This window comes from Jaculus jaculus, chromosome 4 (assembly GCF_020740685.1).
Source record: "Jaculus jaculus isolate mJacJac1 chromosome 4, mJacJac1.mat.Y.cur, whole genome shotgun sequence".
NCBI lineage: Eukaryota > Metazoa > Chordata > Mammalia > Rodentia > Dipodidae > Jaculus > Jaculus jaculus.
The window spans coordinates 132,488,350-132,514,477 of record NC_059105.1 but is presented as its reverse complement, the minus strand read 5'-3'; the positions used below and the strand labels follow the sequence as shown (position 1 = coordinate 132,514,477).

General features: G+C 40.6%; 1 protein-coding gene across 4 annotated transcripts in view; it reads right to left on the bottom strand.

Annotated features, from left to right (window-relative positions):
• Positions 1 to 1,227: 1,227 nt before the first annotated feature.
• The window catches only part of Sanbr (SANT and BTB domain regulator of CSR), an 88,672-nt gene continuing 63,771 nt past the window's right edge, over positions 1,228 to 26,128 (bottom strand). For all 4 annotated transcript variants that reach the window (XM_045148464.1, XM_045148462.1, XM_045148461.1 and 1 more), the window contains 9 exons: positions 23,187 to 23,286; positions 22,266 to 22,298; positions 20,849 to 20,948; positions 11,141 to 11,232; positions 7,957 to 7,985; positions 7,802 to 7,875; positions 5,982 to 6,070; positions 3,097 to 3,188; positions 1,228 to 1,554 (listed from right to left, as the gene is read on the bottom strand). In XM_045148464.1, coding sequence (XP_045004399.1) covers positions 1,518 to 1,554; positions 3,097 to 3,188; positions 5,982 to 6,070; positions 7,802 to 7,875; positions 7,957 to 7,985; positions 11,141 to 11,232; positions 20,849 to 20,948; positions 22,266 to 22,298; positions 23,187 to 23,286 — 646 coding nt within the window. In that variant the 3' untranslated portion in view covers positions 1,228 to 1,517. The remainder of the gene's footprint in view (positions 1,555 to 3,096; positions 3,189 to 5,981; positions 6,071 to 7,801; positions 7,876 to 7,956; positions 7,986 to 11,140; positions 11,233 to 20,848; positions 20,949 to 22,265; positions 22,299 to 23,186; positions 23,287 to 26,128) is intronic.

Sequence of the window (26,128 nt, the reverse complement as noted above, 5' to 3'; positions counted from 1 at the left end):
GAGTGGAACAAAATCTCCCTGAGTAATCTTTTCTGCCTGGTTAGAAAAATTAATACATGATATATTAAATAGACTTTTTAATTTTTCTTGAAGATATGTAGTTTTTACCCATCTAATGTATTAATTTGAGATATTTTTTAGACATCTCTAAATTAACTAGTAACCATAAATTTGAAAAGACTATTTGAATTGGCTGTAGCAATCTGGATGGGTCTTAGAACCCTGAGAACTGTATTATGAATGCTTCATATAACAGAAATAATTTACTATCCTACAACAACTATTAATGGCTATTTTAACAATTTTTTTTTGTTTGTTTTTGAGGTAGGATTTCACTCTAACCCATGCTGACCTGGAATTCACTGTGTAGTCTCAGGGTGGCCTCAAACTCACAGTGATCCTCCTACCTCTACCTCCCTAGTGCTGGAATTAAAGGCATACACCACCACATCCAGCAATTTTAACAAGTTCTAAATGGCACTAAATTCACAGAGGAAAGATGTAATGATCAGTAATTCCAGCTCAAATAACCAAGCGATAAACACCAAAAACTAAAAATAAGTAGAGCCAGGCATGGTGGCACATGCTTTTAATCCCAGCATTTGGGAGGCAGAGGTAGGAGGATCACTGTGAGTTCAAGGCCACCCTGAGACTACATAGTGAATTCCAGGTCAGTCTGGGCCAGAGTGAAGCCTTATGTCAAAAAACAAAACAAAACAAAATAAAACCTAAAAAAATAAAATAAAAGCTGGAAGTTGGTATTTCCATGTAGTAATACTGAAAAGAAACTAATAAATCCTCCTGCCCAACACAGTATTGAACTAACGTCACCTTAAAACTTCACTAAATGTAGCCTTATGATCTGTCATTCTGTCATTCATGCAAACTTTAAACCTGTGCTATGGGAAATATCACCATACAAACTGTACTTGCAGTGCTACGCCCAAGACAAATGACAATCACTGCCTAAACACAGCAGCACTACCAACTGTGTTCCCCTGATTTGTTAAGGTCTTACAAGAACTCAGTCACTGTACACTTTAGATCTCTTCTCTCTTAAACAAACAACAAATATTAGGACTCTTAACTATTAAAAATTTTAAGCAATTATCTTCTATGTAGCCTAGAATTATACATTATACAAAAGTTATATAAGACATTTCATATTTACAATTAGGTTTTTTTTTTTTTTTTTTTTTTTTTGGTTTTTCGAGGTAGGGTCTCACTCTAGCCTAGGCTCACTTGGAATTCACTATGTAGTGTCAGGGTGGCCTTGAACTCATGGTGATCCTCCTACCTTTGCCTCCCGAGTGCTGGGATTAAAGGCGTGTACTACCATGCCCAACTTACAATTAGGTTTTAACAAAACCTAGTTATATTTTTCTCTTAACACTATGATTTATGTGGCTTATAAGAGTAATAAAACACACAGAAGTCATTGTTCTGAAGATCTTCAAGAAGTGGCCGATTTCTGATGTCCAAGATGTGTCATCCCTCTTTTTAAATTTTAAAGTGCTTTATGCAGGACGCCCTTGACCAAAACGACTTTTAGACCTGGAATTTTAAACAGAAAATGTCAGATTTGCTTACAGAACAGTAAGATGTTCCTGTTGCCTTAGGTTGCTTACTTGACAATCAGTATTTAATCAAACTTAATGTTGTTTTTATGCATCTTCTAAAATTCTTGGAGTGAGATGTAGCTTGGAATTCAGATTTTAAAAATATTTTTGAGAACTAACACGGTATGTATATTGTATAGTATGGATCTAGACCAGCGCCTTGTAATGAAGTGCATTAATGTTTCTTCAGTGAAGCAATAACTATCATCCCAGCAGCACAGTTTAAGTTGGAATTGATACAAACATATAGAAAAGCTTTTGACTTTCTGAGTTGTGTAGATTTCAGAATTACATATATGGCATTAATATCTCTAATATTAAATTCCAATCTCAGTAACCATTAATTTCTAATAGAATATTTGTGATGAAAAAGATGACAAAACCTATGTTGTATTTTATTAAATAAGATATTACTGGGCTGGAGAGATGGCTTAGAGGTTAAGATACTTGCTTACAAAGCCTAAGGACCCATGTTTGACATTCCAGGTCCCACGTAAGCCAGATGTAAGCACACAAGGTTGCACATGTGCACAATGTGGCTCACTCATCCGGAGTTTGACTGCAGTGGTTGGAGGCCCTGGTATGCCAATTCTGTCTCTCTCATTAAAAAACAACAAGGTCTTACTGAACAATAAAAGGCTTTCCAATAAGAAACAAAGACACAACATTGTCACCTCTGTAAAGGTCAAACTAAACAGTTCTGTCAAATATTTGGACAGAACAAAGTGTCAAGAAAGCTAATTGTTCCAGAGATAACACAAAACCTATATAATTGTAGATGAACACACAGGTCTCTGTGGCCATTGCCCACTCTCACCCCTTGAGTGTGCTACCCTTGACTTTGCAATACAAGGCTACACTACATAAGAAATGATCTAGTGGGGCGTGGTGGCGCATAACTTTAATCCTAGCACTTGAGAGGCTGAGGTAGGAGGATTGCTGTGAGTTCAAGGCCAGCCTGGGACTACATAGTGAATTCTAGGTCATTCTGGGCTAGAGTGAGACCCTTCCTTGAAAAAACAAACAAGAGAAAAAGATATCATCTGTCTAATCCATCATCTAAGAGAAAATAAAGAACAAGACTAGTGATTTACATAAAGTGATAATATATAAATTATGAATAATATAAAAATTTTGCTAATTCAGAGCTTCTCTGTGGCAATCATCATCATCATCATCATCATCTTGGGTTAAGGATCAAACCTAGAGCCTTGAAGTACTTTATCTCTAAGCTACATCCTCAACCCCTGAAACTTTCATTTTTATCAGTTGACTCAGAATAGAACTGGCCCAATAAACAGAAACTGTAAAAAATATTAAACCTCACGTGTTCATTACCTTTTAAATTTTTTAATTTTTAAGATAAAATTCAATTCTCACTAGCTTTTATAGAAAATGAAACCAAAGTTACATGCTATGCTTCATATGATTTATCCTTCAAAGCCAGGACATCCTGAGATATTTTCTGTTGATTTACCTCATGTTTTTGTCTGAGCTGTTTTGCCGTGCACTGACTGGTACTGAGGCTTTGATCTGAGCTTCCAGCCTGGAATAAATACCTCCAGCAAACTATAATATGAAGAACAAAAATTAAGTTATAAAATCATCAACAGAAGCTATGCACTATGGCATTTTTATTTATTATTATTTTTTTTTTGGGGGGGTTTCGAGGTAGGGTCTTGCTCTGGCCCTGGTTGACCTGGGGATTCACCATGTAGTCTCAAGGTGGCCTCAAACTCATGGAGATCCTCCTACCTCTGCCTCCCAAGTGCTGGGATTAAAGGTGTGTGCCACCATGCCTGGCTCACTATGGCATATTTTTAAAATTTGAAAGTAATTTTATTTTTGTTCTTTAAAATTTAGACTTTTTGCTGAGAATGGTGGCACACACCTTTAATCATAGTACTCAGAATGCTGAGGTAAAAGGATTGATGAGTTTGAGTCCAGCCTGGGGCTAGAGTGAGTTCCAGGTCAGACTTGGCTAGAGTTAAGACTCTACCTCAAAAAACAAAAATGTTGGGGCTGGAGAGATAGCTCAGTGGTTAAGGTGCTTGGCCATAAAGTCTAATGACCAACCAGGAGTTTGATTCCCCAGTACCCACGTAAAGCCAGATGCACAAAGTGGTGCATGTGGTATGGAGTTTGTTTGCAGCAGCTAGAGGCCCTGGTGTGCCTATTCATTCCCTCCCTCTCTGCTGGGCTTGGTAACACATGCCTTTAATTCCAGAATGTAGGAGGCTGAGGTAGGAGGATCTCTATGAGTTTGAGGACAACCTGAGACTTCATAGTGAATTACAGATCAATCTGGGTTAGAGTGAGACCCTACAGTGAAAAACACCACCATGGGCTGAAGGGATGGCTTAGCGGTTAAAGCGTTTGCCTGCAAAGCTGAAGGACCCAGGTCCGATTCCCCAGGACCCATGTTAGCCAGATGCACAAGGGGGCATATACATCTAGAGTTTGTTTGCAATGGCTGGAGGCCCTGACATGCCCATTCTCTCTCTTTCTGTCAAATAAATATAAAAAATAAAAAGCAACAACAAAAATGTTGGACAAATAATAAAATTTAAGCTCTTTGAGGCACTTACATACAGTAAAATTTATCACTTTAGTGCACAGCTCTGCATTTGACAATTGCATATAGTTGTATTGCAACTATGTACATTGTAACAATGAAGACACACTCTCCTAAGAAAATCCCTTTGAAGTCAATCCACCTACCACTACTAATTCCTGCCACCACTGATCTGTTTTTCAACCCCTGTAGTTTTACATTTTCTCTTTTCTTTTTTTTAAAAAAATTATTTATTTATTTATGAGACAGGCAGGGAAATAGAGAGAATGGATGTACTAGGGCCTCCAGCCACTGCAAATAAATTCCAGACACATGTGCCACCTTGTGCATCTGGCTTATGTGCATACTGGGGAATCAAACCTGGGATCTTAGGTTTCATAGGCAAGAGCCTTAACTGCTCAGCAATCTCTCCAACCCTTCTTTTTTATTTTATTTTTTTAATATTTTACTAATTTGAGAGAGATAGCTGAAAGAGGCAGAGAGAGAGTTTGGGCATGACAGGGCTTCCTGCCAGACGCACATGCCACTTTGCACATCTGGCTTAACATGAGTACTGGGGAATTGAACTTGGGCCATCAGGCTTTGCAAGCAAGTGTCTTTAACCACAGAAACACCTCTCTAGCCCAGTTTTACATTTTCTACATTATTTGTATGAAATCCTAACAGTGTGCAGCATTTTGAATCTGTTTTTTCATTTGAGGCAGAGGGAGAGAATGAGCATGTTAGGGCCTCAAGCCACTGCTAATGTCCAGATATATGAGCCATCATGTATATCTGGCTTATGTAGGATCTGTAGAATTGAACCTGAGTCCTTAGGCAAGTAACTTTAACAGCTAAACCACCCCTCCAGCTCTGTTTTTTTTGAATCTCACTCTGCCCCATGCTGACTTGGAACTCATGGTGATCCTCCTACCTCAGTCCAGCTCTTTATTTTTTCAGTTTTGTGAGGTAGGGTCTTTCTCCAACCCAGGCTGGTCTGGAATTCACTATGTAGTCTCAGGCTGGCCCTAAACTCACAGCAATCCTCCTGCCTTGCCTCCCAACTGCTGGGACTAAAGGTATGTGCCACTATGCCTGACATTTTTTTTTTCACTTAGTGTATGTGTAGGTTTAATTATATTAATGAATGTATTATGACTTGACTTTTTTTTTTTTCTTTTTGGTTTTTCGAGGTAGCGTCTCACTCTGGCCCAGGCTGACCTGGAATTTACTATGTAGTCTCAGGGTGGCCTCAAACTCATGGAGATCCTCCTACCTCTGCTTCCTGAGTGCTGGGATTAAAGGCATGCATCACCATGCCTGGCTACTTTATATGTGCTGCTGAAGCGAGCATGCCTATTATTTTTTATATGTATAATCTATCCATATGTTAAGTAAAAACTCTTGATCCTGAGAGTTTATTGAGTCATAACAAATTAGAGACAAAAAATAAAGGGCAATGCCAGGTGTGGTGGTGCATGCTTTTAATACTAGCACTCAGGAAGAGAGGCAGATGTAGAAGGATACGCTTTATTGTGTGATACAGAGACCCTATGGATCATGGATAGTAAGAGATGACAGAAAACTTGTATGTCAATTCTTGCTAACTGGCACAGAATGTTAAAACATCTAAATCATTCTTTTAAAATATCTTTATACTAAAAATAAAGGTAGGAAGGATCATCTCATATAGCGACACACTGATCTTAATGATATAATATTTTATGCTGTACATAAATATTTTATGCTGTACATAAAAGCAGGAAGAAACATCTTATATAGTGTCATATACAAGTAACAAATCTTACTTCTTTTGCTTCCTTTGACTTGACTCGGTCCAGATCACCCAATCTCATTTTTATTAGATGCCCTGTAATTTCAGACATCCTCCGCTGATCTAAAGGTAAAAACCAGAATACTGCTTTTCATAGGATAATTTATAACTTTTATTTCTTATTTACATATTTATTCAGAGAGAGAATGGGCACACCAGGGCCTTCAGCCACTGTAAATGAACTCCAGACACATATGACACCTGTACATCTGTCTTATGTGGTGCCTGGGGAATTGAACCTGGATCCTTTGGCTTTGTAGGTAAATGCCTTAACTGCTAAGCCATCTCTCCAGCCCAACTTTTAATTCTTTTTAAAAAAAATTTTATTAGCATTTTCCATGATTATAAAAAAAATCCATGGTAATTCCAACTTTTAATTCTTAATGAAGGATATAATCAACAAGGATTCACAAAATACCTTTTGCCATTTTTTTCAGGCATATACATCTATGTCTGTGAAGAATTTAAGTCAACAAGTGGTAAAATGACTCATGTAGGCAGCTGTGCTACCTTTTAAACTGGTACAAATCAGACTATGGTCCCCTAGTAGATCATATGCTAGAGGTTTGGTTCCCAGTGTGGTAATGTTGAGCTTGGTGGAACTTGTAAGAGGTAAGGCCAGGCACAAGGTGGTCAGGTCATTAAATTACTACCCCTTGAACAGATTAATATAGTTTTTTTTTTTGTTTTTCGAGGTAGGGTCTCACTCTGGTCCAGGCTGACCTGGAATTAACTCTGTCATCTCAGGGTGGCCTTGAACTCATGGCAATCCTCCTACCTCTGCCTCCCGAGTGCTGGGATTAAAGGCGTGCGCTACCACGCCCAGCTTTTTTTTAAAAATAATTTATTTATTTATTTGAGAGCGACAGACACAGAGAGAAAGACAGAGGGAGAGAGAGAGAATGGGTGCGCCAGGGCCTCCAGCCTCTGCAAACGAACTCCAGACGCGTGCGCCCCCTTGTGCATCTGGCTAACGTGGGACCTGGGGAACCGAGCCTTGAACCGGGGTCCTTAGGCTTCACAGGCAAGTGCTTAACCGCTAAGCCATCTCTCCAGCCCTAGTTCTGGTTTTTAAACACTTATTTTTATTTGTTTGAGAGGGGGAGAGAGAGAGAGAAAAACAGATAGAAAGAATGGGCATGTCACGGCCTCCAGCCACTGCAAAGGAACTCCAGATGCATCTGGCTTATGTGGGCTCTGGGGAGTTAAACCTGGGTCCTTTGACTTTGCAGGCAAATGCCTCAACTGCTAAGCCATCTCTCCAGCCCTAATACAGTTCTTATAGGACCTGAAGTGTGCTTCATGCTTCCATCGTCATGCCTTTCTTTGGTGCCAATGATCAACTCTACCCTAAAACCATTAGCTAAAATAAACCCTTTCTCCCTCAAGTTGATTTGTTTATTTAGTTGTTTTTTTTCCAGTAGGCAGAAGCCAGGTGTGCTTATACACACCTTTAATCCCAGCACTCAAGAGGCTGATGTAAGAGGATCACTGTGTATTTGAGGCCAACCTGGGCTACAGAGTGAATTCCAGGTCAGCCTATGCTAGAGTGAGATCCTACCTCAAAAAACCAAAAATCAAATAGTAGGCAGAGTCAGTCTGAAAGATCTCAAAATCATAGATATATTAGGAATACATTACCCACTGGATTATCCAATGATGAAACTGATTAGTGCCTGAGGAAATGCACAAGTTTGGGATCTTATTCCAGATGAAACCTTCAAAATTATTTGGCATACTTCATAAAATGGAAGGCATGCTTATTATTGTTTATATCCAAACAACAGAACTTACCATCTTCTCTTTGTGCATCCTGATTAAATCTCAAAGATCTTGTGGTATCCCATTTATTCTTCTGCATACTTACACTATTAAAAAATTAGTCAAATATCAGCATTGAGGCTTCTTTAAAAGTATATTTCCAATGCGATCAAAGAACAAATACTCACATGAAAGGAGACACATCTCTAGAAGTTGACTACAAAAAAGAAGATACCATTAAAGCCCAGTGAGAACATATTTACTGATGAGTGCTCTAATTAATGATAAAGAGTTTATAGCTGTTGAGTTTAAGACACTCTACCCAAAGCACTTAAAGATATTATTTCAGGTGGGGGATAAGCTGAAGGACCCGAGTTTGATTCCCAGAACCCATGTAAAAGCTGGATGTGGTCCCACATGCTGAAGGGGTAACCCCAGTGCTGAAGGGGTAAAGACAGGAGGATCACTGGGTCTTGTGGGCTAGGCAGTTTAGCAAGAAAAAGTGAGCTCTAGTGTAGTGAGAAATCCTTACAGGGGAAAAAGGTGAAAAGCAATAGGGGAGGACACCCAATGTCCTTTTCTGGCCTCTAGAGACACATGCATATGCAACTACACACTCATACACACCAAGAAAACAAATCCAGAGTTAATTCATTTAAAATTTTCCGGTACTGTTATGATCTCCATAATAAAATAGGTCCAAGGACATATGGTGTGGTGCAATGCCTTTAATCCCAGCATACAAGAGGCAGAGGTAGGAAGATTGCTGTGAGTTTGAGGCCACCCTGAGACTACATAGTGAGTTCCAGGTCAGCCTGGGCTAGAGGGAAACCCTACCTCAAAAAACCAAAACAACCAACCAAACAAACCCACCAAACCAGGTTAAGAAGTTCTTCAAAGAGAAACAGATCTAGAATTCGAACTTAGTTCTAACTGTAGACCTTGGAGTCCTAAGCTTATAAAAACTTTTAAAACTAATTTATGGGCTGGAGAGATAGGTCAGATGCTTGCTTACAAAGCCTGATAAGGGCTGGAGAAATGGCTTAGCGGTTAAGCGCTTGCTGTGAAGCCTAAGGACCCCGGTTCGAGGCTCGGTTCCCCAGGTCCCATGTTAGCCAGATGCACAAGGGGGCACACGCATCTGGAGTTCGTTTGCGGAGGCTGGAAGCCCTGGCATGCCCATTCTCTTTCTCCCTCTATCTGTCTTTCTCTCTGTGTCTATTGCTCTCAAAAAAAAAAGCCCGATAAGCTGGGTTCAATTCCTAGTACCCATATAAAGCAAGATGCACAAAGTGACACATGAGTCTGAAGTTTGTTTGAAGAAGCAAGAGGTCCAGGTGTGCCTCTGCTTATAAATAAATAAAAGAGAGAGAGAGAGAGAGAGAGAGAAAGAAAGAAATTAAAGGGCTGGAGGGATTTCTCAGTGGCTAAGGTACTTGTCTGCAGAGACAAATGACCTAAGTTCAATACCCTAGTACCCAGGTAAAGCCAGATGCAAAAAGTGGCACATGCATCTGGGGTCCATTTGCAGCAGCTGGAGGCCCTGAAGTGCACATTCTCTCTGTCTGTCTCTCTTCTATCTCTCTGCTTGCAAATAAATAAGTTAAAAAATATATTTTTTAAAAAATACAAGGGAGCCGGGCATAGTGGCACATGCCTTTAATCCCTTAGGAGGCAGTGGTAGAAGGATCATCATGAGTTCGAGTCCACCCTTAGACTACAGTTAATTCCAGGTCAGCCTGGGCTAGAATGAGACCCTACCTTGAACCTCCCACCCCCGCCAAAAAAAATAAAATAAAATAAAATATATATATATATATATATATATATATGGCTAGAGTGATGGCTCAGTGGTTCAAAGCACATACCTGCAAAACCTGCCAGCACAGGCAATTCTCAAATACCTATGTAAAGCCAAGTGTACAAAGTACATACATCTAGAGTTTGTTTTGCAGTTTCAAGAGGCTCTAGGGCACCCATTCTTTCTCCTCCTCTCCCCAAATTCAAATAAATAAAAAAATATTAAATTAACCTGTTCATTTGCCTTTGGTAATACAAAGATGAATACACAACCCATACTAATCATAACTCATCTTAGCAATAACCTATTCCATGAATTTCATCTTATTGACACTCTCTTACTATTTTCTTTTTTTTTGGTTTTCCGAGGTAGGGTTGCACTCTAGCTCAGGATGACCTGTTATTCACTATGTAGTTTCAGGGTAGTCTCAAACTCTTGGGGATCCTCCTACTTCTGCCTCCCAAGTGGTGGGATTAAAGGCATGTGCCACCATGCCTGGCTTGTTTTTGATTTTTGAGGTAGGTTCTCACTGTAGCCCAGGCTGACCTGGAACTCGCTATGTAGTCTCAGAGTGACCTTGAACTCACAGTGATCCTACCACCTCTGCCTCCCAAGTGCTGGGATTAAAGGCATGCACCACCACACCCAGCTCTTTCTTACATCTTTATAACTCAATTTCTCTTTTAGCCAACTGTGGCTTGCTATTATTGTTCTCTCAGTCCTATTTGGCTTTTTGTTCCTTCCTTCAATGACATAGGGAAATAAAAAACATTTTTAAAGATCATAAAAGATAACTTCAATTTTAAAGTATACTGATTTACTTTTTTATTATTATTTGGGAGTGACAGACAGAGACAGAAAGAGGCAGAGAGAGAGAACGGGTGCACCAGGGCCTCCAGCCACTGCAAACGAACTCCAGATGCGTGTGACCCCTTGTGCATCTGGCTAACGTGGGTTGTGGGGAATAGAGCCTTGAACCGGAATCCTTACCAAAAACCTGTTGGTTAAAATTTGAAAGTTTCAAGCCGGGCATGGTGGTGCACACCTTTAATCCCAGCACTTGGGAAGCAGAGGTAGGAAGATCACTGTGAGTTCGACACCACCCTAAGACTGCATAGTGAATTCCAGGTCAGCCTGAGCCAGAGTGAGACTCTACCTCGAAAAACCAAGAAAAAACAACAACAACAAAAAAAAAAAGTTTCAAAGAGTACAGATAGTAAAAAGCTTCTCATTTCTGACCCCTACAGATTTCAGTTCCCTTTTACAGAAGCAATTTATCTTGTCAATTTCATGAGCTCTCCAGAGATGGTTTATGCACTTACAAGGATGTTCTTACATATTTTCCATCAGTTTTACACGAATGGTAGCATAGTAGACTACACTAAGCTCTCCAACTTCCTTTTCTCCAGCTGTCAATCATTCTTTCAGATCTTTAATCTCAGTTTATAAAGAACTTCATTTGTTTTTACATTGCTAGCATTCCTTTGTGGTATTCATTACTGTATTTTGGATTTCTCTTGGCTACTCTTGCTCATTTTCACATGAACTTTAGAATTATATTACTCAGTTACCTTCTCCATTGCCTTTTCTTTCTTTTGAGTACAGGGGGAAGACATCTGCTTTTTTGGTTGTTTAGTGAACTTCTTTGGCTTCTCCTTTTTCCCTGACAATGGAAGGACAATGTTATGAGCATAAGTTTCATGCTTCTCCAATATAATTGCCATACATATATATTTGGTTTTTCAAGGTAGAGTCTTGTTCTAGCCCAGGCTGACCTGGAATTCACTATGTAGTCCCAGGTTGGCCTTGAACTCACAGTGATTCTCCTACCTCTGCCTCCCAGTGCTGGAATTAAAGGTGTGTGCCACCTTGCCCAGTTTGCAATTGCTATTTCTAATGAATAGAAATATTTCAAAAACAACACCACTATTTTTTTTAATTTTAAACAGTTTCTTTTTGCTTTAATTTGTTATAGTATTTGAAGTCTAAAGAAATATATTTTTTCTTCAAATTTGGATGTGCATATAAACAACATTTGTCTGGACTCAGTACACTCAATGCCATAGTTTCTTGGCCTATATCTGCTCTGAAATCATCAATCTTTGTCTACCCAGGGGTCCTGAGAACATGAAAAAATAGTTTACATTTGTTAGAAAAATAGAAGCAAATGAATTTGGAAAGCAAAACCAGTGAGAAGGCTTCAGTTTACCTTCTGGCATGTGCTAGCTGTGAGCATTAAGTCAGGCTGGCCTAGAAGTAGGTATGAAGGCCCAAGCCTCTGAAGACAAACCACACACCTTTACCCCACTGTGTTTCAGTGCCCCAACTTATCATTGGTTTTCTCATAGTCAGCTTTCTCAAATGGAAAATAATCTATTTAATTCAGATTTGGTTGGAGTTGACATCAAATTCTTCCCTTGCCATGATCTCATTCTGGGCTGAGACTTGGGGAGACAATGGAGACTTTGGCTTTGGCCAAAGACCAGCTGGTATTCACAGCAGGTATCCTTGTAGGGCCAAATTCTCAGCTTGCTGCTTTAACAAAAAGAATACAGAAGGTAAAACAGAAAAAACAAAAACAAAAACACCAGATCAGGTTGGTCTAGAATGTGCAACCCTAAATGGCCAGGAGCAGCTCACTTTGAGCAGTCCCACACTTACTCTTGCTACCTCATAAAGCAGGGCTACCAGCAAGATGCTGCTGCTGCTGCTGCTGCTGCTGGTCACGAACATTTTCTATGGGTTAGTGGACTAAGCCTCACACCCTTCCCCAATCTGCCACGGAAGCCTCCTCACCAACCTTTCTTCCCTACTGGGTCTCTGGAATGCCTGCAAGGACCTGGAGAAGCTGCCAACACCTCTACTAAGCACCAGGGTATAGGAAACAGACCCTGAGGATACTCAATTCCTACCAAAGTAGAGATCCAGAGACTCCTAAGAGCTCATCACTGAAGTAGACTTAAAATTTACCCATCATGGCTCAGGGAATTTTGTGGAAGAGGGAGCAAAAAGATTGTAAGAACCACAGGTTGAGACATCATGCCCAGAGGTATTCCCTCCCCCCAAAATAACTCACTGCTGCTCCCACAATGCATAAACCACAACCCCATGGGGGATACCTGCAACCCCACTGAGGAGCATCCCCAATGGAATGGGGAAAAGAGGGTACCAACACATGATGTGTCCATACACAATATGTTGTTAATAATAACAAAGTTTAAAAAAAATAGATAATAAAATATTGAAAAATAAAAGCTGACAAATTATTGTCTGGACAAAAACCAAATACATGAAGTCCAACTGAAGTTGCTTTCTTTATAAGGGCTTATCTTAATTATGTTTCTTCTTTCTAGTTAGTACAAATCTTTGGAGAAAAAGTGAGGTCAAAATGAACTCTGTTACTCTGCATGTTAACTTAAAATATAAAGTTTTAAAAGTGCCATGTATGGTGGTTCACAACTTTAATCCCAATATTACAGAGGCTGAGGTAGAAGGAAAGTACCAATTAAATGAAATACAGAAAAGTGTTGGGGAAAACTGCTTATTTATTTCTTTCAATCTCATTTGAGGGTGGGATCATGTTTTTCAAAAAAAATATTTAGGGCTGGAGAGATGGTTTAGTGGCTAAGGTGCTTGCCTGGTTCAATTCCTCAGGACCCATGTGATAAACCAGATGTACAAGGTGGCACATGTGTCTGGAGTTCATTTGCAGTACCTGGAGACCCTGGTGTGCCCATTTTCTCTTTTTCTCTATCTGCCCCTCCTCCCTCAAATAAAAATAAACAAATAAGTTTTTAGCGGGGCATGGTGGTACATGCCTTTAATCCCAGCATTCAGGAGGTAGAGGTAGGAGAATCGCTCTGAGTTCAAGGCCACTCTGAGACTACAGAGTGAATTCCAGGTCAGCATGGGCTACAGTGACACCTTACCTGAAAAAAAAGTGGGGTTGGGGGGAGCCAGAGCCTCTTACCTCTACAAATGAACCTGAGATGTAAACATCACTTATACATCTGGCTTTATGTGGGTACTGGGGAATCAAATCCAGGTGATTAGGCTTTTCAAGAAAGTATCTTTAACTGCTGAGCCATTCCTCCAGCCTACACGCAACACTTTGGAATAATATTTTCTCAAGGGCCTGGTGAGATGGCTCAGTGGTTAAGGCACTTGCCTGCAAAGCCTAAAAACTTAGTTTTGATTCCCCAGTGCCCACATAAAGCCAGATGCACAAGGTGGCATATGTGTTTGGAGTTCATTTGCAATGGCTAGAGGCCCTGTCATGCTCAGTCTCTTTCTCCCTGCCTCTTTCTCTCTCATTCTCTCAAATAAATATTAATTTTTTTTTTCTCAGAAAGAAGGTAGGATAGGAATGATCTTGGGAAGAAGTGGGGCTGGGACAAACTATATTTTAGACTCAGACATTCTGGAGTCAATATTCTGAATGTATACTGACTGATAAGTGGAAAAAATGGGGGTGGGGGAAGAGAAGACAAAGATAAATTTGTCCTAAAACAATGCATGAAGGTAAGAATAATATACTGGATAACTATTTCCCAAACAAGAATTCTTTGTCCTACCTCTGCAAGTTTGCTATATCACTACTATAAATGTAAAGCCTGGTCTGGAGAGATGGCCTAGCGGTTAAGGCACTTGCCTGCAAAGCCAAGAGACCCAGGTTTGATTCCCTAGGACCCACATAAGTCAGATGCACAGGTGGCGTATGCATCTGGAGCTCGTTTGCAGCGGCTGAAGGCCCTGGTGTGCCCATTCTTTCTATCTGACTCTTTCTCTCTCTCCCCCTCAAATAAAAATTAATTAATTAATTAATTAAATGTAAAGCCTGTGAGATAAATATATAGAGGATAGCTTGAATATTCTATAATGAAAAATGTTAATAATCCATATAAAATTCATTTGTCTGCTGGCATACCTTTACCACCTGGAATGTGTCTTAAAATTGGTAGATTATCAAGGGTTATAAAATCAAGACCATTATAATAGGAGGAAAACATGATGACATCAAAATAAAAGAGACTGATTGAGAGGGGATATGATGAGGAGTGGAGTTTCAAAGGGCAAAGTGGAGGGAGGGAGAGAGGGAATTACCATGAGATATTGTCTACAGTTATGGAAGTTGTCAATAAGAATAAATAAATTTAAAAAAGAAAATGGGGAAAAATTGCTAATTTATCCAGGTGTGGAGGCACACATCTTTAATCTCAGCACTAGGGAGGCTGAGGTAGGAGGACCACTGTGAGTTCAAGGCCACCCTGAGACTACATGGTGAATTCCAGGTTAGTGAGGGCTAGAATAAGATCTTACCTTGAAAAACCAAAAATAATTAAATTTTAAAAACTGCTAATTTAGGGCTAGAGAGATGGCTTGGTAGTTAAGGAACTAGCCTGCAAAGCCAAAGGACCCAGGTTTGATTCCCTAGCACCCACATACAGCCAGATGTGCAAGGTGGCACGAGCATCTGGAGTTCATTTGCAGTGGCTAGAGACCCTGCTGCACCCATTCTCTTTATATATCTGCTTCTCTCTCTCTCAAATATATATATATGCTAATTTAGCAATAAGGCAAACAATCCAATAAAAAGCATGCAGAAGATTTAAACAGACACTTGACAAAGAAGATATGCAAATGGCCAGTAAATGCATGAAGTATGCTCAACACAATATCCCCACTAGAATTAACAACACAGATAGTTCCAAGTACTGAAGTGAAGGTTTACTGACTAGAAATCTTATACATTGCTCATGGGGATGCAAAATGGTACAGTAACTTTGCAAAATAGTTTGGCAGCTTCTTTTGTTTTAAATTAAAAGTTATTTTTCTAAATATTTATTTGGGAGGGGCAGGAGAAAATTGATGTGCCAAGGCCTCCTACTGCTGCAAACTAACTCCAATTTGTGCCTCTAGCTTTACATGGATACTGGGGAATTGAACCTGAGCAGTCAGGCTTTGTAAACAAGTAAACAAGTACTTTTAATTGCTAAGCCATCTTTCTGGTCTACTTTTTAAAAATTTATATATTTATTTATTTGACAGAGAAAGAGGGAGAGGGGGAAAGAGTGAGGGAGGGAGGGAGAGAGAGGGAGAGAGAGAAAGAATGGGTGCATCAGGCTTCCAGCCACTGCAAACGAACTCTAGATGCATGCACCCCCTTGTGCATCTGGCTTACATGGGTCTTGGGGAATAGAAACTGGGTCCTTTGGCATTGCAGGCAAATGCCTTAACCGCTAAGCCATCCCTCCAGCCCCTGATCTACTTTTATTTATTTATTTTTTGGTTTTTCGAGGTAGGGTCTTACTCTAGCCCAGGCTGACCTGGAATTCACTATGCAGACTCAGGTTGGCTTTGAACTCAGTGATCCTCCTACCTTCCTACCTCTGCCTCCTGAGAGCTGGGATTAAAGGCCTGTGCCATCATGCCTGGCTTTATTTATTTAATTTCTTTCTTTCTTTTTTTTTTTTTTGGTTGCTTCTTGCTGTTTTGTTTTGAGGCAGGGTCTTACTCTAGTCCAGGAGCTCAATGTATAACCGAGGCTGGCCTTAAACTCAGTGAACTGAGGATCCCACACCCCGCCCCCCCACCGCTGCCACTGCCGCCCAGTGCTAGGATTAAAGCATGCATGTATCACCATGCCCAGCTCAGTTTGGCAGTTTCTTACAAAGTTAAACATGCACTTATTATATGACCCAGGAATTCTACTCCTAGATATCTATTCAACAAAAATGAAAATATACTTGCAAGCAAATGTTTACAGCAGCATTACTCATAATAGCCAACAATTAGAAAAAACTCCTGTATGAATGAAATTGTGTCCATGTAATGGAATACTGCTCTGCAATAGAAATTAACAAACTAGGGCTGGAGAAATGGCTTAGTGGTTAAGGTTCAATTCCCCAGTACAAACATAAGCCAGATGCACAAGGTAGTGCATGCGTCTGGAGTTTGTTTGCAGTGGCTAAGCCCCTGGTGTGCCAATTTCTCTCCCTGCCTTTCTATCTCTCTCAAATAAATTATTTATTTATTTGAGAGTAACAGACAAAGAGGCAGAGAGAGAGACAGAGAGAGAGAGAGAATGGGTATGCCAGGGCCTCCACCCACTGCAAATGAACTCAAGATGCGTGCGACCCCTCATGCATCTGGCTTATGTGGGTCCTGGGGAATTGAGCCTCGAACAGGGGTCCTTAGGCTTCACAGGCAAGTGCTTAACTGCTAAGCCATCTCTCCAGCACAAAAAATAATTTTTTAAAAAGAAAAAAAAAAAACTACTGACACATGCAGCAATATGGATGAATCTCAAAAACATCACACTAAGTAAAACAAATCGAAGACAACAGATCATTCAAGATTCCATTCCAACCCTTGGTTGGGTTTCATATGAATGGAATCTTGTACAATAACAAAAAAAGAGATCAGTGGCACTCTCAGAGTAGAAAGGAAGAAAGGGAACAGAGCATGAAGTAGTGCAAGTAAGCTTTCTAGAGCGATGTGTGAAAATTTTGATTTTGGCAGTTACATAACTAGATAACTTTGTGCCAAAATTTCATGGTGTGTACACTTAAAAACAACTGAGTTTAATTACAGGTAAGTTATACTTCAGACTGGTAAAATATACACAAAATGCTAGTATTTTCTCCTTATCCAATTAGGACAGAAAATAATAATCTCCACAGGAGATTCAACATCCTTACAATTTATGCAAAACTTGAAGAGAACACAAACAAAAGGGAATTTATCTTTTCAATGTCATGTATTAAAGTATTGGTTTTTTTTTTTTTTTTTTGGTTTTTCGAGGTAGAATGTTGCTCTGGCCCAGGCTGACCTGGGATTCACTACATAGTCTTAGGGTGGCCTCAAACTCATGATGATCCTCTTCCCTCTGCCTCCCAAGTGCTGGGATTAAAGGTGTGTGCCACCATGCCCAGCTCTAAAGTAGTGTTTTAACAAGGCTATGAAAAATCATTTAATTGTCTAAGGGAAAATCTCCATGTCTGATTTTGCTACTTTTTGTTTTTCTGGTGCCAGAGGTCAAACCCAGGGCTTTGCACAGGCCAAGCACACGCTTTATTATGGATCTACAGCCATGATAGTCTACAACCTAGACTAGGTGCTTGACTAGTTGACACCCAGGTACTTTAAAGTTACATGTTTATTCACATGGCTTCTGCCAAGTAGAACAGATAACTTCAAATCAGTTATGGTGTCATATGCTTGTAATCCCAGCATTTAAAGAGGTGGAGGCAAGAGAACTGTTAATTTGAGGCCAAACAAGAAAATACAATAGCTGGTTGTGGGGGTGCATGCCAGTAGGAAATTGCTGAAGAGAACACAAGCTGGGCATGGTGGCATACACCTCCAATCCCAGCACTTGGGAGGTAGAGGTAGGAGGATCACTATAAATTCAAGGCCACCCTGAGACTACATAGTGAATTCCAGGTCAGGTAGAGTGAGACCCTACCTGGAAAACCAAAACAAAAAAAAAAAAAAAAAGAGAGAGAGAGAGAACACAAGACTGTCTGAAAAAGCAAAACCAGAATGATAACCTCAAAGGTTATAGTTTATTGCCTTTTAAGGTATGACGTGAATCTATTTTATATCACATTTGCAATATATTTTTTTTAATTTTTATTTTTCCAGGTAGGGTTTCACTCTAGCTCAGGCTGACCTTGAATTTACTAAGCAGTCTCAGGGTGGCCCCAAACTCACTTGATCCTATCTCTGCCTTCCATGTACTGCGGATTAAAGGTATGCACCACCACGCCTGGCTTGCAATCTCTTTTTAAAAAAATATTCTTTTTTTCAAATGCCTAGAAGTACCTAGATCTACAAAGACCCTCTTAATCTTTTTTTTTTTTTTTTTTTGGTTTGGTATTTGAGGTAGGGTTTCACTTTAGCCCAGGCTGACCTAGAATTCACAATGTAATCTCAAAGTGGTCTCGAACTCATGGTGATCTTCCTACCTCTGCCCCTGCTGGGATTAAAGGCGTATGCCACCACACTGTTAAAATTTGGGGGGGGGGGTAAAACAATAGAGATTTTATTAATTTTTTTTCTCAATTTTTATTAACATTTTCCATGATTATAAAAAGTATCCCATGGTAATATCCTTCCTCCCCCTCCTTTCCCCTTTGAAATTCCATTCTCCATGTTAAAAATTTTTGACATGAGTTATTTTTTTTTCCACCCCGAGGTAAGGTTTCACTCTAGGACAGGTTGACCTGGAATTCATTAGGTCGTCTCAGGCTGGCCTTGAACTCAGCAATCCTCTACCTCTAGCCTTCCAAGTCCTGGATTAAAGGTGTATGCTACCATACCTGGCTTACTGTATTTTCTTGAAATGTTTACAAGTATTTTGTTGCCTAGGCTAGGGAGAATCTTTTTTTTTTTTTTTAAACAGTTCTCACATAGCTTAAACTGGCCTCAAACTCACTATGAAAGTAGGATGAGTTTGAACTCTCACTAAAGCTGGGTCCCCCGTTTTTCTGTTAGGACTTGCTGACCTGTTGCACCTCAGTGATCCTCTTGTTTCCTTCTGCCACTGGGGTTACAGACATGAGCATTTATGCTTGGAATTTTTTTATTTGTTCATTAGCTCATTTATTTACGAGAGAGAGATAGAGGCAGGCAGATAGAATGGGCGTGCCTGGGCCTTCAGCCACTGCAAATGAACTCCAGATGAATGCACCACCTTGTGTACCTGGCTTACATGGGTCCTAGAGAATCAAACCTGGGTCCTTTGACTTTGCAGACAAGCACCTTAACCACTAAGCAATCTTTCCAGCCCTGGATTTTTTTTAAAGTTATTTGAGAGAGGGAGAAAGAGGAAAAAAAATGGGCATGTCAGAGCCTCTAGCCACTGCAAACAAACTCCAGATGCATGTGCCACTTTGTGCATTTGGCTTTACAAGGCTATTGGGAAACCTGGTTTTTTTTTTTTAATTTTTTATTTATTTATTTGAGAGCGACAGACAGAGAGAAAGACAGATAGAGGGAGAGAGAGAGAATGGGCGCGCCAGGGCCTCCAGCCTCTGCAAATGAACTCCAGACGCGTGCGCCCCCTTGTGCATCTGGCTAACGTGGGACCTGGGGAACCGAGCCTCGAACCGGGGTCCTTAGGCTTCACAGGCAAGCGCTTACCGCTAAGCCATCTCTCCAGCCCGAAACCTGGGTTTTTAAGCTTCACAGGCAAGTGCCTTAACTGCTAAACATCTCTCCAGCCCTCAGCTTTTTTTCTTTTCCCCCTGTTTGGTTGTATTTTTTTCAAGGCAGGGCCTCACTGTAGCCCAGGCTGACCTGGAACTCACTCTGTGGTCTCCGGCTAGCCTTGAACTCAGAGTGAGCTTTTTTAAAAAAATATATTTTATTTTTATTTATTTGACAGAGAAAGAGGGACAGACAGTGAGAGAATGGGCACACCAAGGCCTCCAGCCACTGCAAACAAACTCCATATGTGGGCACCCCTTTGTGCATCTGGCTAACGTGGGCCCTGGAAAATTGAACCTGGATCCTTTGGTCTTTGCATGCAAATGCCTTAATTGCTAAGCCATCCCTCCAGCCCATCAGAGTGATCTTTCTATCGTAGCCTCCTGAGTGATGGAACTAAAGGTGTGTACCACCATGCCCAGGTTATGCCTGTTTTTGTTTTTGTTTTTTTTTAATCTGAGAGCGACAGACCGAGAGAGAAAGAGGCACAGAGAGAGAGAGAGAGACAGAATGGGCACCCCAGGGCTTCTAGCCACTGCAAATGAAATCCAGATGTGTGCACCCCTTGTGTATCTGGCTAACATGGGTCCTGGGGAACTGAGGCTTGAACAAGTCCTTAGGGGCTTCACAGGCAAGCACTTAACCACTAAGTCATCTCTCCAGCCCTGTTTTTTTTTTTTTTTTTTTTGAGGTAGGGTCTCACTCTAGCTCCAGGCTGACCTGGAATTCACTATGTAGTCTCAGGGTGCCTCGAACTTACCAGTGGTGCTCCTACCTCTGCCTCCTTCATGCTGGGATTAAAGGGATGTGATAACATGCCCCGCTATGCCTGTTTTTTTTTGTTTTTTTTATGTGGTTGCTGGGGACTGAACTCTGGCCCTCATGCTTGTGTAGCAAATAGCCTTAATCCAATAAGCCATTTTCCCACCTCCTTTCCTTTCTCCTTCCTATGTTGCAATCTACCATGTAGAAAAATAAGGCCAATTCCCCATGCCTTGCACTAAAATCTAAAGAATTTAAACGTGCATTAATAGTGAGACTTGATGATTTTAATTTAGAACCAATACTTTGTTTCTTGGACACTTCTTCTTCATCACCAACTTCATCTTCAGTGACCTCAGATCCAGTGGTATACTCTTCTTCTTCTGAAAATAATGACTGTTGTTTCTAAATTAAAAATGAACATATTACAAACTTTAATATTATGTCACTAATGAATTAAAACACATTTACCTAGAGCTATAGAAGACTCAGCTGTTAGAAGCACTTTTTGTTTGTTTGTTTGTTTGTTTGCAAGGTGGAGTCTCACTTTGGCTTAGGCTGACCTGGAATTCACCATGTAGTCTGAGGGTGGCCTTGAACTCATGGCAATCCTCCTACCTCTGCCTCCTGAGTGCTTGTAATAAAGGAGTACACCACCATGCCAGGCAGAAGCACTTCTTTTTTACTTTAATTTTTATTTATTTGCAAGCAGAGAGATAGAAGAGAAATAAAATGGGTGCATCAGGACCTGTAGCTGCTGCAAACGGACTCCAGATGAATGCATGCATGCACTACTTTGTGCAACTGGCTTTACATGTGTACTAAGGAACTGAACTTGGATCATTAGGTTCTGCAGGCAAGCATTTTAACCTCTGAGCTATCTTTCCAGCCTAGGAGAACTGCTTGTGTAAGTATGAGACCTTGAGATTCCCAAGGGCCCACAAAAACAATTGGGCATGGCCAGTCCTGTGAGGTGCAGAGGCCTGAGAATTGCCAGGGCTTGTGAAAAATCAGTGAGCTCAGTAAGAGACTCCAACTCAAGTAAGAAAGGGTAGAGAGCAATGGAGGGGGACAAATAGGATGCAAATGTGTATGGAGTCATCCTTTCATACTGCACAGACTGAAGACAAGATACATACTAATGTCTACCACTAGAGGCTAGCACACCTTGCCATATGCCAGTGCACAGAGTGCCACATGGACACATACACATGCATACATCACACAGACAACAAAGAAACACCAACATCATCCCCTTAAATCGCATATGTACCTAAGTTTATTTTGGACAAATGAGTCAAGTAAATGCTGATAAAATGCTGGGCATGGTGGTACATACCTATAATCTTAGCACTTGGGAAGCCAAGGCAGGAGGATGAATGAGTTTAGACCATCCCGTGCTACATAACAAGAACTGATCTCAAAAAGGAGGGTGGCTGGAGAGATGGCTCGACAGGTAAAGGCACTTGTTATTAAAACCTGACAGCCTGGACTCAAGTTCCCAGCACCCACATTAAGCTGGATGTACTCAGAGACCATGGCATGCATGTGAAACTAAATAAAGTAAGCTAGGGGAAGTATGGCATGCTTGTAATTCCAGCATATTCGTGAGGTGAAGACAGAGGGACCAGGTCAGGGGTTCAAGGTCAGCATGGGCTGCAAGAGACTGTCTTTAATATAGGAAGCAAGATATCAAAGCAAAAGCTGAACATAACCACTCACCAGCTGCAGAGTCCAGTTTTTCAATGATAAGAACTGTAAGTAAGAGGAATAATATGTTAATAAATCTGCACTGTAGCTTCTTACTTCAATATGCATATTACAAAAAAGCTAAAAAATTTATAGGTTTCAAGTTGAAACAATTTAACACTTAGGCTGATATATTATTTTAATATATCAGTCTTTAAGATGCCCTGCCTAAAATGGCTATCATAGAAAACAACAACAACAACAAATGAAAATGCTGATGGGGAAAGAGGAACCCTTCTACACTGCTGGTGGGAATGTAATCTAGCCACTATGGAAATCAGTATGGTGGTTTCTAAAATATATATCCCTGAAAACAGAACTACCATATCACCTTTCTACAGTAGTTTTTTTTTTTTTTTTTTTGAGGTAGGGTCTCGCTCTAGTACAGGCTGACCTGGAATTCACTATGTAGTCTCAGGCTGGCCTTGAACTTATTGCAATCCTCCTACCTCTGCCTCCGGAGTGCTGGAATTAAAGGTGTGCACCACCATGCCCGGCTTCAACAGTACTTTTGTGTATACTCAATGGACTGTAAATCAGTAAACCACAAAGATACCTGCACATTCATATTCATTGCTGCACTAATCACACAAAAAGTCACATATTTTATAAGTTTCAGGTTGAAACAGTTTAAAAGACTATTATATATTAGTTTAATTTCTGAAAGCATTATCTGTTTACCATAGAAATTCTAAAGAAACTTTTTTTCTAAAATATGAATCTATCAGTTATTAATTCTTTAAGTCAGAGAGTGAATACATCCTATCAGTTTTACAGACTTACTCATTTAGCATAATGCCTTAGGTAATCAGTTCAATTTCAATTTAAATTGATCAGTTTAAAGATGAAATGTCAGCAACAGTTTTCTATACATAAGTAAAAGAAGCTACTCACAGCATTAAGCTCCCCAGCTTTGGGACCCCATGGTGTATTTGGCTCCAACAAAACATCACATCCTAGGCCTTTTTCTTCCCAGGAGCCAGCCCTAGGATCACTTGAAAGAAGAAATTTTTAAAATTATTTTTTGTAATCGAGGGTGGGGAGAGAAAGAGAGAGAGAACGGTCATGCTAAACTCTCTTGCCATTGCAAATGAACTTCAGATGCACGTGCCACTTTGTGTATCTGGCTTTACATGGGTACTGGGGATTTTTACCTGGCCTGGCAGGCTTTGCAAGCAAGTACCTTCAACCAGCAAGCCATCTCTCCAGCCTAGAGAAAGACATTTTTATGGAGAAGTATTCTATTTCTTTTCTTTTCTTTTCTTTCTTTATTTGTAAGGAGAGAGAGAAAGAGAATGGATGGGCCAGGGCCTCCAGCCACTACAAACTCCCAATGCATGAACTGTTTTGTGCATCTGGCTTTCCATGGGTACTGGGGAATCAAACCCAAGTCATTAGGCTTTGCAGGCAAGCACCTTAACTGCTGAAGCAACTCTCCAGCCCCAATTTCTTTTTATTTTTTTTCTAAAGAAATATCTTGGGTCTTGGGTGAGGTGGCTCCTCTAGAACATCTTCTTAAACAAATAACAAAAATAAAGACTAGAGGAAATGTTCTGGCTTCTAAAATTAAAACAAAAAAACTGGGGCTGGAGAGATGGCTTAGCAGTTAAGACACTTGCCTGCAAAGCCAAAGGACCCAGGTGCAATTCCCTAGTACCCACATAAAAAACCAGATGTAAGGGCTGGAGAGATGGCTTAGTGGTTAAGCGCTTGCCTGTGAAGCCTAAGGACCCCGGTTCGAGGCTCGGTTCCCCAGGTCCCACGTTAGCCAGATGCACAAGGGGGCGCACGTGTCTGGAGTTCGTTTGCAGAGGCTGGCAGCCCTGGCACGCCCATTCTCTCTCTCTCCATCTGTCTTTCTCTCTGTGTCTGTCGCTCTCAAATAAATAAAAATTTTAAAAAATTTCAAAAAAAAAAAAACAAACCAGATGTAAAAGGTAGTGCATTTGTCTGGAGTTCATTTGCAATGGCTGGAGGCCCTGGCATGCCCGTTTTCTTTCTCTCCAATAAAAATAAAATTTTATCCCAGTACTTGGGAGACAAAGGTAGGAGGATCACCATGAGTTCAAGGCCACCCTGAGACTATATAGTGAATTCCAGGTCAGCCTGGACTACAGTGAAACCCTACCTTGAAAAACCGAAAAAGAAAAATAAATAAATAAAATTTTAAAAATCATAAAAAAATGATTTAAATATTTACATAATTGCCTCCCACTACTCTCCTTGTTCCCCAAATCTTCCTTGTCTTTCCTAGTACTATTAACATCTTTTTCTTAAATTTAAATATGACTTTTTTTTTACTGCAAATATTTTATAAATTTTTAAAAATAACAGTTTCTGCATGAGGCCCTAACTTTGATCTTAATCACTACAAAAACAAGAATTGAATTTAGGTCTTGTCTGTTCTTTTCATGGCAGGGCCTCATTCTAGCCCAAACTGATCTGGAACTCACTCTGTAGTCCCAGAACAACACTGGGCTGACTATGACCATCTTGGGCTGGAGAGATGGCTCAGAGGTTAAAGGAACTTGCTTGCAAAGTCTGATGGCCTGGGTTCAAATTCCCCAGTACCTGTGTAAAGCCAGATATACAAAGTGGTAGTGTGTATGAAGTTCATATGCAGTGGCAGGAGGCCGTGGTGTACCCATTCTCTCTGTGTGTTTACCTCTCCCTCTCCCCCCTCAAAAAATATATACATACACACACATAGATCCTCCTTCAGCGATAAGGATCTGTTTTGAGGATTTCAGATCCTGTTGACTTCTTCAATCCCTCCCCAGCTTCAAGCCTAATAATAAAGTGACTTGAATGGGCATGCACGCGCGCCCAGGTCTCTCTCTATCTCTCCCTCTCCCTCCCTCCCTCTCTCTCTCTCTCTCTCTCTCTCTCTCTCTGTCATACACACACACACACACATACACACACACAAATCCTTTAGCCCCCAAACTGATAGCCTGTTACAACTGCAAAACAGTAGACGTGACTACAGAAATTACTGAATTTGAAAAGCTCAAACTTATGGAAGATGGTCTCAACTACTGTTTTCCCTGTTTATCAAACACATGCTGGACACTGGAGACGTAGTCCAGTACTAGAGGGCTTGCCTAGCATGCTGGAGGCCTTGGGCTTTGATTCACAGCAAGGTGGAAGTGGGTCCAGAGTGAACATGGTTAAGAAATGTGGGGAAAAAACCCTCAAAATCTTTAAAAACTGGATTTAGAATTCTAATTTTTTTAATCACCAAAGGCTCCTTTCCTTAGTTTTTCCCTCCTCTTGGGCCTCCAATATTTTAATGCTTTGTCTGTCAAATCACTACCTATTTGCTCTTATTATAAATTAATACAATTTTAGGTAAGCTTTTCTTTTCTTCATGCTGAGCAAGTGCCCTACTAATGAGCTCTATTCCCAACCCTTGAGGTCAGCTTCCTAAAGTAATGATAACTATTTGAGGAGGAAGCTTTTTTTTTCAAGGTAGGGTCTTACTCTAGCCCAGGCTGACCTGGAATTCACTATGTAGTCTTAGGCTGGCCTCGAACTCACAGCAATCCTATTTCTGCCTCCCAAGTGCTGCAATAAAAGGTGTGTGCCATCATGTCTAGTTGAAAGATAGTCTTTCAGGTAGCAGTCATGGGCAGAAGCCCAGAGAGGGAATGAGATGTCACCCCATTTGTCTTGGCACAACCAAAATTCAGCATCTGATCTAGTCTCATCCACAACGGCTGCCATACCTCCTACTGCTTTCCCAACCTAGCACACTACGTAGATGGGTTGGGCTCTGGTTGAGCCCCTGAATCCACCAAACAGTTAGGTCTTTCCCTACATACCTGAGTCTGAGG